Below are 13,867 nucleotides of genomic sequence, written 5' to 3'. Positions count from 1 at the left end.
GACAACAGCAACAACAATAATGATCATAACAACAGCAAGGATAATGATGGTGTTGATCATGTTAAAAGTAATGACAACAACAACAACAACAGTAATGATCATAACAACAGCAAGGATAACGATGGTTTTGATCATGTTAAAAGTAATGATAACAGCAACAACAACAACAATAACAATAATAATAATGATTTTTTAAAACAATCATTGATTTTATCCTCCTCCTCACCGTTATTATCATTATTATTACAATTATCATCATCACCATGATCACTATCATCATCATCATCATCGTCATCTTCATCTTCATCGGCATCATCATCATCGTCGTCGTCGTCGTCATCATCATCATTACCATCAACATCATCATCACCATCGTCACCATCACCATCACCACCACCACCACCATCATCATCATCATCATCACCTTCTTCTTCTTCTTCACCACAACCACCACCATCATCTTCATCATCATCACCACAACCACCACCACCACCACCACCACTACCATCACCACCATCATCATCATCATCTCCTTCTTCTTCTTCTTCTTCACCACCACCACCACCACCACCACCATCACCATCATCACCACCACCACCAACACCACCACTACCATCACCATCATCATCACCATCATCTCCTTCTTCTTCTTCTTCTTCTTCTTCACCACCACCACCACCAAAATCATCATCATCAACATCACCACCACCATTACCACCATCATCACCGACAGGAGGTGGACATATCCGTGGCTCCCATGACCCCGAAGCTGGAGCGACTGCCAGTGGTGGACTTCACCAGCCCCATGAACATCCGCTACACGGGCATCGGTGTCCGCATCCCGTCCCGGGGCCACCAGCACATGGCGGCCTTGTTCCGACCCTTCCACTGGCAGGTAGACCGCTGCATATATTTGTATTTGTATTTTACTCTTTTTGTCACAACAGATTTCTGTGGGTGAAATTCGGGCTGCTCTCCACAGGGAGAGCGCTTCGCTACACTGACAGCGCCACCCATTTTGGGGGGTATTTTTTGTGTGCCTGCAAAATTGTATTTGTTTCTCTATCGAAGTAGATTTTTCAACATAATTTTGCCAGGGACAAACCTTTTGTTGCCGTGGAATCTTTTACTTGTGCTAAGTGCATGCTGCACACGGGACCTCGGTTTATCATCTCATCCGAATGACTAGCGTCCAGACCGCCACTCAAGGTCTAGTGGAGGGGAAGAAATTACTGGCGACTGCTGGTGTGATTCGAATCAGTGTGCTCAGATTCTCTCGCTTCCTAGGCGGACGCGTTACCTCTTGACCACCACTCCACTCCAACACAACAGTAAAGAGTGGTAACTCTCTCCATGTACAAGGGACACAATTTCAAGTCAATGCTGCTTACGCAACCAAATCGGCTTGCACACAGATACAAAAGTAAAGGTGCTGTGGAACAAACCCAGACACTTCCTCAAGAAAAAGGAAGCTCCGGGCTTGTTTTTTTCATAGCAGTCATTTGACATGTGCACACAGCAGCAAGGACACACACACACACACACACACACGCATATATATATATATATATATATATATATATATATATATATATATATATATATATATGCGCCAAGTGAGTGCTGCTCATGGATCTCGGTTTATCGTCTCATTCGAATCACTAGACGCTCAGTCAAATTTGGGGAGAAACGTCGAGAGCGGGAATCGAACCCAGGCCCTCACGGACACTGTATTGGCCGATAAGCGTCTTGACCACACTGCCACCTTCCTCCTGAAAACAAATAAACAAACAAACCACAAAAACAACAAACACAACGACACAAACGAAAACAACAACAGCAACCCCTTAAAAACAAAAAACAAACAAACAAAAAAAAACCCACACACACACACACACACACACACACACACAGAGCAAAAACAAACCAAAACAAAACAAACAAATTGACAGTGGATTGTTGAGGCGGCATTGAGGGGAAGGGTCATCAGTCATAAGCTCACCAGTAAAATAAATTACAACAAGCAACCCACCTCCACTCCCTCACCCCCGCCTATCGAGTGGCCACATGACCTCAAACAACGATCGATGTTACTAGTAACACACTCAGTGCTGGGGAAATCCTAATTAATAACAACCGTACATGTGGAGTGATGGCCTAGAGATAACGCGTCCGCCTAGGAAGCGAGAGAATCTGAGCGCGCTGGTTCGAATCACGGCTCAGCCGCCGATATTTTCTCCCCCTCCACTAGACCTTGAGTGGTGGTCTGGACGCTAGTCATTCGGATGAGACGATAAACCGAGGTCCCGTGTGCAGCATGCACTTAGCGCACGTAAAAGAACCCACGGCAACAAAAGGGTTGTTCCTGGCAAAATTCTGTAGAAAAATCCACTGCGATAGGAAAAACAAATAAAACTGCACGCAGAAAAAATACACACACACACACAAAAAAGGGTGGCGCTGTGGTGTAGCGACGCGCTCTCCCTGGGGAGAGCAGCCCGAATTTCACACAGAGAAATCTGTTGTGATAAAAAGAAAAGAAATACAAATACAAATACACAGGTGTACGTGGCCGTGCTGGTGACATTCGCCTTCAGCATGGGTGCTGTCAAAGTGCTGGTCCTGGCGGAAGCCAGACTTGCGCATCACCTGCCGCCGCATCACAAGGTGCCGTCCATCTTCCTCGTCGCGGAGTTTCTCTTCGGCTCCCTCCTGAAGGAGAGTAAGTGAATGAGTCATAATAATAATAATAATGATAATAATAATAATAATAATAATAATACATAATTTTTCTATGGCGCGATACCCAGCACCAATGCTGCTCAAAGCGCCTTACATCATCCAGTTGACTATAAACATGCTATCTGACAATGGAAAACATCAAGTGTGTTCATATGAATGAAAAAGCACACTTCAGAGATGAATCAGATTATAAAAGCTACGAAGTAAATAAGGCTTGGATTAAAACAAAATACATTTCATAGAACACACACACACACACACACACACACACACACACACACACTCACACGCACACGCGCGCGCGCGCACATACACACACACACGCACACACACACAGAGACACGCGCGCACACACACACACACGCGCGCACGCACGCACACACACACACACACACACATATATATATATATATAGATATATATAGATGTCCCTCCATTACAGACACACACACACACACTCACACACAGACACACACAAGCTGACATTAAATATCAACCGCACTAAAAACAAAATTGCATAAGCATTAAGATATTTCTTATCTTCCAACATAGAATACTGTTCGGACACGCGTATACATCGCATCACGTAACAACACACTGTCACGTGCACATTCCCCCCCTAATTGTTTAATAAAAAGAAAAAAAAAGTCTTTCAATTTGGATTTCAAATTTCCTTTCGGGCCTCTCCCGTCAAGATTTCTTACCCCTTTCCTTTTTCTTTTGTTTTCTTGGGTTCTATGCTTGTTTTTTGTGTTGTTTTCTTCTGGTGTGTAATCCGTCCTTCGGGTGTGTGTGGGTGACTCGTTGTTCACGTTGGCCTTATGGGGGAAAACAGCAACACACACACACACACACACACACACACACACACACACACACACACACTCATGTATATATATATATATATATATATATATATATATACAATCAATAATTTTCACACACACACACACACACACACACACACACACACACACACACTTTCACTTACTCGTATGCGTACACAGTAATTCCACCCACCCCCCTCCCCCTCTTCCCACTCGATTTTTTTTCCTTCCCTCGTCTAATATCACTTACAGTGAAAAGACGTTAAACTAAAGAACGCACACACACACACACACACACACATATATATATATATATATGTGTGTGTGTGTGTGTGCGTGTGACTTTTTGTTATTCTCAGGCAATAACTGTACTGATGTCAACATGAAGGTTGTCCAAATCAATTGCTGGAAAGGCTAGGATCAGTGATGTATTGTGTTGAAACAGTTGGACACTTCCGCTGAAAGCATGCAGATGTCCACATGAAATTCATTTTAACTGATTGCTGGAAAGGCTAGGATTGTGTATTGTGTTAAAACAGTTGGAAACACTTAAAGAAAAAAGAAAATAAAATAAAATAAAAGAAGAATAGAAATTCTTATCGCGGTTGGTTCATTATGACAAGAACAAGCTAAGGTACGTATGTGGTGCCGTTATCCTCGAACTGCTATTATCTTTACTCGCAGAGAGAAATAACAACAGATCCCGCTCAACCCCCCAGCCGAGTGACGTAAAGTACTGATGCAATAGTCTTTGTCGTCAGCACTCGTTCAAAAACCATTCCATGGAAGAGACAATTCAGATTCTCATCCGTTTCACTGAGTGACGAGATCTATTCAAGAGAAGATCAGTGTAAAGTACATTCAGGCATTCTGCACGCGGGCAGAAAAGTTCGGATCAGTTCAGGCCCTGAGGGAAAATAAAATAAGTTAAATGAAGGAAAATAAGGTACATAAACAAACAAAATAAGTAAATGGATAATTAATTTAATTAACTGATTTCCCGCCGACCAGTATCAGTATCAGTTTCAGTAGCTCAAGGAGGCGTCACTGCGTTCGGACAAATCCATATACGCTACACCACATCTGCCAAGCAGATGCCTGACCAGCAGCGTAACCCAACGCGCTTAGTTTTTGAGAAGAAGAAGAAAAAAACAACAACAAAAAAACAGAATAAAATAAAAATAATAATAAAATAAAATAACAAAAAAGGGGGAATAAAAAAAAGAAATAAGTAAATAAATGAATAAACAATAGATAAATACATTTTTTTAAAAAAAGAAAAAAAGAACTACTACTAATAATGATAATATTTATGAGGCGCAAAAACTTGATGAAGTCAACTGTAAGCGTAAAAGAAAAAAAAACAAAAACAAAAAAAAAAACCGCCGAGTGACGCGGTACCAGCTGGGCTACGCAGTGCCAGCTGGGGAGTGCTTATTTTCTCTTGGAAGTCTCGACTGAGGTTTTATTTTTCAACTTTGTTATTATTTCGCTCTGTGTCGTCACGTTTATATTAACTTTGATAACAGGAAAGACGTGCCGGTCAGTTCTACATTGATTCCTCATTAATTAGACATACGATTCGTGCAGTTCAACGTGTTTTGTTGTTTTTTTTCGATGATAACGGCAATGTGTCAGCAGTAGAATCTCTCTCTCTCTCTCTCTCTCTCTCTCTCCACACACACACACACACACACACACACACATATATATATACATATATCTACACACACAATTTATTATCATTTAAAAAGAAAAGTTATACAGTGAGCGATTTGATTCGATTGTTCTTTTCAAGGCAACACAAGACGAGTACAAGATTAGGCATTTTTCTTTCCGGAATGCAGTTGTAACAGTTGCATTCTGATTTTTCTGATTTTTTAAAATTTATTTATTTATTTATTTTTTAACAGTGACTACATTACAATTTCTCAATCAGAATACAGTCATTATAATTATGATTCCAATGTCCAGTCGTGCCCAGCAGCCTCATGAGTCACGGCGGAGCTCGCCGACCGTTGGTGGCCGCCTGGTGCACGTTCGGTCTGTTGGTGACGTCATGCTACACGTCAAAGCTGACGTCCATGCTGGTGGACGTGCCCCCTCAGCTTCCGTTCAACTCTCTTCAGGAACTGGTGGCGCTCGGGGAGTACCGCTGGGGTATGATTGGTGGAACGGCTCTGGTCCACAGCTTCCGGGTTAGTATAGGGCAGTGTAGTGTAGTGTAGTGTTGTGTCCCTTTGATATGCTGTTTATTTTGGCAGCGTGCAGTGTATATAGGCTGCGGTATATATATATATATATATATATATATAGAGAGAGAGAGAGAGAGAGAGAGAGAGATAAATGATGTAGTCGGGTGAAGAATGGCAGATTTTATGCGCTTGCACTGCACTTGTAGCGCACGAGGGTTAACTGGTATGTACCCCTGCCAGCGTGCGAGAGAGCGCAAGAACACAGACAAGACTCGCATCCGCCCACCCTACACACACACACACACACACACACACACACAGAGGTCTGGGTGTCTGTGGGAATGTAAATTGTTGCATATATACGTTATGTGTGTGTGTGTGTGTCTGTCTGTTTGTCTGTCAAAGTGTGTGTGCACGCTTGTGTGGATATGCACGCTTGTTTGTGTGTGCACAAGTTCCACGCTGAACATGGTCCAATGTTATTCTTATCTTAATCGTTTGCCTTCTTTGGTATCTTTCGTTTATGTTGTATCTAAGTGTGTTTCACTTGTTTAATTATTTTGATTGTTTATTTCATTTCATTTAAGGGCAATGTTTTATGCATACCAAAGGTCATGACCACCGCATTGAGATTATGCGTACGTCAAACATCTGCTCCCCACCTTTATTTTTCTGAGCATGTGGTGTAGCGCATATGGATTAGTCCGCACATTTTGACACCTTCTTGAAACTGAAACTGACCTCCATTTGAATCCTATTCCCAAACATCACAGCAACAGAAACCGACCTCCCTCGCCCCCCAACTCCCATTTCAATCCTATTCCCAAACAGCACAGCAACAGAAACCAAAACTTCCCTCCCGTGATTAATTTCAATCCTGTTCCCAAACAGCACAGCAACAGAAAGAGAAACTTACCTCCCCTCATTAATTTCAGTCCTATTCCCAAACAGCACAGCAACAGAAACCGAAACTTACCTTCCCTCATTAATTTCAATCCTGTTCCCAAACAGCACAGCAACAGAAAGAGAAACTTACCTCCCCTCATTAATTTCAGTCCTATTCCCAAACAGCACAGCAACAGAAAGAGAAACTTACCTCCCCTCATTAATTTCAGTTCTATTCCCAAACAGCACAGCAACAGAAATCGAAACTTACCTCCCGTCATTAATTTCAATCCTGTTCCCAAACAGCACAGCAACAGAAACCGAAACTTACCTTCCCTCATTAATTTCAGTCCTATTCCCAAACAGTAGGGCAACAGAAACCGAAACTTACCTTCCCTCATTAATTTCAATCTTATTCCCAAACAGCACAGCAACAGAAACTTACCTTCCCTCATTAATTTCAATCCAATTCCCAAACAGCACAGCAACAGAAACTTCCCTCCCCTCATTAATTTCAATCTCATTCCCAAACAGCACAGCAACAGAAACTTACCTTCCCTCATTAATTTCAATCTTATTCCCAAACAGCACAGCAACAGAAACAGAAACTTACCTTCCCTCATTAATTTCAATCTTATTCCCAAACAGCACAGCAACAGAAACAGAAACTTACCTCCCCTCATTAATTTCAATCATATTCCCAAACAGCACAGCAACAACTCCGTCCTGAGAGCTGCCTACGAAGGCGTCGTACACTTCGCCAAAGATGATCCAGAAGTGTTCAGCCTGGACGCGGAAGTGCACCGAGCCAAGATGGCGCGCGAAGCCTACGCCTTCATCGGGGAAGAGGAACTTCAGGACCTGTGGGCAGCAGAGGACTGTGCCATCCGCGTCATCCGGGAACGTCTGGTGGGCATGGAAACCTACAACGTGTTCACGCCCAAGCGCTCTGTCATGACGCAGAGAATAGATGCCGCGTGAGTAGTCTGGTCCTTTTTTTCTTTTCTTTTTTTTTCTTTTTTTTTTTTTTTTTTGTGGGGTTGTCCGTATTTATAGGTCTTATAGGTCTTACGTGCATGACTTTGGTTGAACTCCAGCCTGATTTTTTTTTCTCTAGATGTCTTTTTTCGGGTTCAGCGAGATGGATATTTATAGTTTTCCAGTCCTGGTATGGCCCTGTGTGGTCAGTTGGGCGATATAAAAAAAACAACAAAAAAACAAAAACAAAGATATTAATAGACTTTAACACTAATGCTGTATAATAGCCTTTATGTACTACGTAACACACCCGATCTCTCGTCCATCATTCCAGTGACACACGCTGAAACGCTGGTACTGAATACAACTCTATTCCGACGAACGAGAAGAAGAAGATGATAACTCTGATTCTGTGCACGTATCTGCCGCAGCTTGCTTCTGAGGCTAAGGTCACCGTGTATGATAGCATTTCACCACGCAACACACCCGATCTCTCTTCCATCATTCCAACGACACACACACATGCGCTGAAAGGCTGGCAGGAGGAGGAATTTTGTTTAATGTCCCGTCACAGATATCGGTAATTGACGAAGACAATTTGTTAGAGTATTAGTGTTTAGAAGAGGAGGGGGAGGGGATGAATGATGAGTTGGAGGAAACCGGGTATATGGGGGCGGGATGTGTGTGTGTGTGTGTGTGTGTGTGTGTGTGTGTGTGTGTGTGTGTGTGAAATTGAAACAAATATCTAAATACAATTACAGAAAATTACTTAATGGACTTCGTAAAAGAGAAGTCACTAACCTAACAATCGAAATAACTGATAATGAATGTAAAAAGTCAAAAACATCAACGTTGTCAGTCACATGTAAGGCTGGTAATACAAAATCAGAACCATCAGAATCATGATCATATTTATTTCTCACGAAAACCGTAAACAAAGGGTTTATAAACCCCACCAAATGAACATGACGTGTTCTTTGAAACATTCAAAACTGAATTTTGCCAGTCGAGGTTGTGCAGGGTCGTAATTATACAATTGACTGACCGTATCTATGTTGTGAAAATTTGTAAATTCAGACTTTATATCGGTCAACAAAACTTCTCCTAAATGTTCGTATCTGATACATTTGTCGAGAAAATGACACTCGTCTTCTAGCACACCACAGATTTTGCATACTTTTGTATTTCCCCACCCTGTACCTGTGTATCTGCCTCTTTCTATGTGGAGATCATGCGTGCGTATGCGAAGTCTGCACATGGTAATTCTGTGCTCTTTTTGTTGTTGTTGTTGTTGGCTTTTTGTTTTGTTTTTTTGTTTTAAAGATCAGATATAGCTCGAGTCTGTATTCTTTAGAAACATTATTGTAGAATGTTAACTTAGATTAAAAAAAAAAATCCTGTTTTTCCAGAAACTTATGCATTAATTAAGTAGAGTGTTAACTTAGATTTTTTTTTCTTAAGTTTTTCTCCAAAAGGTTATGTATTAAGTAGGATATTAACTTAGATTTATTTTCGTTTTTTTCTGTTTTCTCCAGAAGTTTATGTATTGAGCAGAATGTTAACTTAGATGTATTTTCGGATTAAAAAAAAATCTTTTTCTGTTTTCCCCAGAAGCTTATTTATTAATTAATTAAGGGGAATGTTAGATTTATTTTCGTGGTTGTTTTTTTTTTCTCTCCTGCTTCCGCCCCGCCCCCCTCACCCCCGCCACTCCCCTCCCCTCCCCTCACCCCCAGAAGCTTTTGTATTGACACTAAAAATAGAACACAACTCTCTGATGCCGTGCAACGTGACTTTTTTTCTTCTTTTTTTCTTTTTTTTTTTTCCACTTTGCGTAGCCTTCTGAAGCTGGAAGCGGGAGGGGTGATGGACCAGCTGAGGGCTAAGTGGTGGCCCAAGGACAACAGGTGCGTGGCGCGTGGGGACTCCTCCTCCTCCTCCTCCTCCTCCCAGTCGGCCATCACACTGGACACCTTGCAGGGAGTCTTCTACCTGGCGGCGGGCGGGATGGTGCTCGGCGCTGTGGCACTGGCCGGGGAGAGAGCGGCTGGGAAACTGTGGGGGGTCGTGATTGCCGCGCGGGGTGTCTGTCTGTCTGTCTGCCCGGGTGATGTTTTTGGGCACTGATGGGAAGGGTGGTGGTGTTTGTTTGATGGGGGTGGGGGGCGTGGGGGGGGGGGGGTGTGTAGGGGTGTAGTTTGGGGGATGTGTGTGTGTGTGTGTGTGTGTGTGTGTGTGTGGTGGCTTGGTTTGGGGGTGTGGTTGTTGGGGGAGAGGGGGAGGTGAGTGTGTGTGGTTTGGTTTGGTGTGTGTGTGTGTGTGTGTGTGGTTTGGGGTGTGGGTGGGGTTGGGAAGTAAGTGAGTGTGTGTGTGGTTAGGGGTGTGGGGGTGTGGTTTGGTTTGGTTTGGGTAGGGGAGGGGGATATATGTGTGTGGTTTGGTGTGTGTGTGTGTGTGTGTGTGGTTAGGTGAGTGTGTGTGTGCGTGTGTGTGTGTGTGTGTGTGTGTGTGTGTGTGTGAGAGAGAGAGAGAAAGATGGAGAGGGAAAGGCAGAAAGGGTGGTATTTGAGGAGGGAGGGGTGTGTTTGTGTGTGGTTAGGTGAGAGACAGACAGACAGACAGAGAGGGGCGGGGTCCCTTGAGTCACCAGAGGCATTGTGTTGATTCGTCCTGGTCTGCTGGTCTGAAGGAACAGTGCCCAGTCTGTCAAACTATTCTTTTCTCACACTGCAGTGTGTGTGTGTGTGTGTGTGTGTGTGTGTGTGTGCGCGCGCGCGCGTGCATGCGTGTGTGTGTGTGTGTGAAAGTGGGTGTGTTCCATCTTTGCTTAATGCAACCTTTTTTTTTCTTTGACGGATTGCTGCATAAAACCGGTTGGGATGATCGATTATCAATATGAATAAACTTGCGTTCCATTTATTGCTGTCGTTGATACATTATTGTTGATATTGCTGTTGTGATGCATTGTAATGCTGGATTTCCAAAGCAGAACATTATAATGTCGTTGTGTTGCTCTGGTGTTTAACGTGTCAGTGTTGTGACCATTGCTGCTGTTGCTGATGATAGATGATGATGATGATGATGATGAGGTGGAACTTTCAAAAACAAAGAGAACTATTCTTGTGATTTAGATGTGCAACCCACCCATTCATCATACACAATGTGGAGGAGGAGAAACACTCGCAGAAACAGGACTGCCCTGCAGTGGGAGCACGCTTGACCACCGGGACCCAGCCAGGCACAATGTTTCAGGTTCGATTCTCTTTGGGCTGAGATTTTCTCCATGATATGACGTTCAGGGATGTTATGGGTGATAGTCTTTCTTACAGGATGATAAAAACCAAGGTTCTGTGCGGTCATACACATTGCCTTTGATGGCTATCGGTGCGGTGAATTCATATCCACTGTGTATAGGTTTCGGTGTACAAAGGCGGGACCAAATCGTCTTCTTCTTCTTCTTCCACTTGATGATCAACATCAGTATGCTGATGAAACTGTCGTGTTGTGGGAGGTCAGATGCTGTTGGGCACAATTCAGCTGGGCTACCGAGGGATGTACTGTTAACTGATGGGTGAGACGGGGCGCGGTCCATTGGTGTTTTTACTACTACTACTACTACTACTACTACTACTACTAATGTACATTAAAATGGCGCCCTTTCTCACTAAGAGCTCAGGGCGCTTTACATGAAAGAAAAATATTACAAGTAACATAAAACATTCATGACCACTCTTTCTCAAAACCCCCCCCCCCACTCACACTCTCCCTTTCCCACTTTACATACATCCAAAGCGAGCTGGTGGTGTTGGAGAAAAGGAAGCTGAGAGTACTTATAGATAGGTTTTAAAAAGATGAGTCTTTAGTGATGAGCGAAAAGCAGAAAAAGAATCAGATGCACGGATATGATAAGGAAGGTTGTTCCAGATGTGAGGAGCAGCAAAGAAGAAAGAACGTTCACCATAGGTTCATGTATTGACACGAGGAAAGTTTCAAAAGGTAACAGTCAGAGGAAGAGCGGAGATTTCTTGTGGGAGTGTAAACACTGATAAGGTCAGAAAGATAAGTAGGTCCCGCGGAGTGGAAAGCAGAATAGCAGAGACACGCAACTTTGTATTTAATTCTCGCTTCAGTGGGGAGCCAGTGTATAGTGCGGAGGTGAGGAGAAATGTGATCAGTACGTGGGACTCTGAGAGTCAGACGGGCAGCATTGTTTTGAAGTTTTTGAATTCGCTGAAGAATATTATGTGGAGAGCCTATGAGAAGAGAATTACATTAGTCAATTCGTGACAACACAAAAGCAGAAATAAGAGTTTTAGTAGTTTCGACAGAAAGGTACTGACGATAGAATTGTGTAAACAAAGTGAGTCTGTGTTATCTAACCTTCCCCCAACCGAAGCCAGGTACCCATTCACACCTGGGTGGGTAAATCGGAGTGAAGTGCCTTTTACAAATTCACATCATCGTGTTGAAAATAGACCTCTTCTTCTTCTTCATCTTCGTTCGTGGGCTGCAACTCCCACGTCCACTCGTATGGGCTTTTACGTGTATGAACGTTTTTACCCCGCCATGTAGGCAGCCATACTCCGTTTTCGGGGGTGAAATGGACCCTCAAACCCTGATGTTTCAGTTTGAATTTCAGTTTCTCAAGAAAGCGTCACTGAAATCAGACAGATCAATATACGCCGCACCACAGCTGCTGATCTGATCGGTACAATTCTGACAGATGCTGCTATTATATGTGGAGAATCTCCTTTTGTTGTGTCAGAAGCAAATATGTTGACGTTTGTTTTTGTTAACTCCCAGGGAGGGACAGGTGGCACCAGAACACGAGGTGCCATATCATGCAAATCAATGTCTGAAGAATTTAAAATATCTGACACGTATATGCGAATGGTTTGTACATTTGAATCATTTTGTGCATTTTTTGGAAAATCAGTATTAGACCTAATATTTAATTCCTCAAAATCATCCACTGCTGTACATCTCACAATGTATTTAGCAGAACTTAATTTTCTGATTTCATCTAGTGGTAGAATACCCGCAATCTTATAGGCTTCTGAGGTCTTAGTATGCACAGGTACCCCTAAAGCCAGTTTCACAGCTTTACTGTCAATTATTCGCAGCTTCTTTAGAAACGTCAGCGAAGCAGAAAAGAAGATTTCTTGACCTTACGAGAGATGTCGCTAAATGTAAAAGAAATTTGGAGTCTTGTCCACAAGGAGAGTGACTTACAATTTTTAAGAAATTTAAACTTTTAACTGCTTTAGTCACCATTGAATTAATGTGTTTCTTCCAGATTATATTTAAATTAAATAGAACCCCAAGAAATTTTATTTCCGACTTGAAGAAAAATATTTCACGTCCTCCCAAAAACAATCGTGGTAGTTTGCTGGGATTATAACCATTATAAAAGTGTGTGTGTGTGTGTGTGTGTGTGATGGGGAGGAGGGGGGGGTCATCGCATACTATTCTAATTTTACCTTCGCTTCCACCAGTCAACAAACAATATTCCAATCAGGAGATAAGAAGTCCATGTACGTACACGCAAACAGCGGCTGCCCCAGTATGAGAGAGACATCCCCTAATATCTCGGTGGGCTTTTCTCTTTCAGTAGGTTCTCTTTTTTCTTCATTTGTCATTTTGTTCCTTTTCTTTTCTGTTTGTTTGTAATGCCCATTTCCCAGTCTTCTGTCCCTGGCAATCCTTGTAATTCGGCATCTCCCTAAGATGAGTCCTGCAATGTTCAGGTCTGCAGAGCTCACTTTGGGAATGGTCTCTTAATAAACATATAGATGCTGAGTGAAAAAGTCTGTTGCGAGTGAGCGGTTGTGCGTGTTTTGATGTGTGCAAACAGGCAGTCCTGGAAACAAAAAAAGCCCATATCATGAGGACTGATAATTGTGAGGGTATCTTCTGAACATCTCCCTCGACCCTTTTGCCACTCTTTTTTGTTTTACAGTATAACTAAGCATGGTCTTGTACAAATTGGAATGTGTGTGTATGTGTGTGTGTGTGTGTGAGAGAGAGAGAGAGAGAGAGAGAGAGAGAGAGAGAGAGAGACTTTGTGCATATGGGTGTGAACACTTACATGCCTTTGGAGTGGGGGAAAGAGATCAAAATGTGACTATAGAAGTGTACTTGGGGTAGGGGGATGAGGTGGGGGAATCTGAATGGGCATTTGTGTGCATGCATGGATGTATGTTGGGGGTAGGTGGGGGATACATGTCTGTGAGTGTGTGT

At 42.8% G+C, this 13,867-nt stretch overlaps 1 protein-coding gene across 1 annotated transcript in view; it reads left to right on the top strand.

Moving 5' to 3' along the window:
- LOC143288701 (putative glutamate receptor) overlaps positions 1 to 10,900 on the top strand; it is a 38,785-nt gene extending 27,885 nt beyond the window's left edge. Inside the window, exons 7-12 of the mRNA XM_076597327.1 lie at positions 770 to 895; positions 2,563 to 2,722; positions 5,544 to 5,767; positions 7,358 to 7,626; positions 9,466 to 9,684; positions 10,759 to 10,900. Of these exons, the coding sequence (XP_076453442.1) occupies positions 770 to 895; positions 2,563 to 2,722; positions 5,544 to 5,767; positions 7,358 to 7,626; positions 9,466 to 9,684; positions 10,759 to 10,900 (1,140 nt within the window). The remainder of the gene's footprint in view (positions 1 to 769; positions 896 to 2,562; positions 2,723 to 5,543; positions 5,768 to 7,357; positions 7,627 to 9,465; positions 9,685 to 10,758) is intronic.
- The last annotated feature ends 2,967 nt before the right edge of the window (positions 10,901 to 13,867 follow it).

Source organism: Babylonia areolata, chromosome 13, assembly GCF_041734735.1.
Source record: "Babylonia areolata isolate BAREFJ2019XMU chromosome 13, ASM4173473v1, whole genome shotgun sequence".
NCBI lineage: Eukaryota > Metazoa > Mollusca > Gastropoda > Neogastropoda > Buccinidae > Babylonia > Babylonia areolata.
Note: the sequence above shows the minus strand (reverse complement) of the source record. Positions and strands in the feature narration are given on the sequence as shown.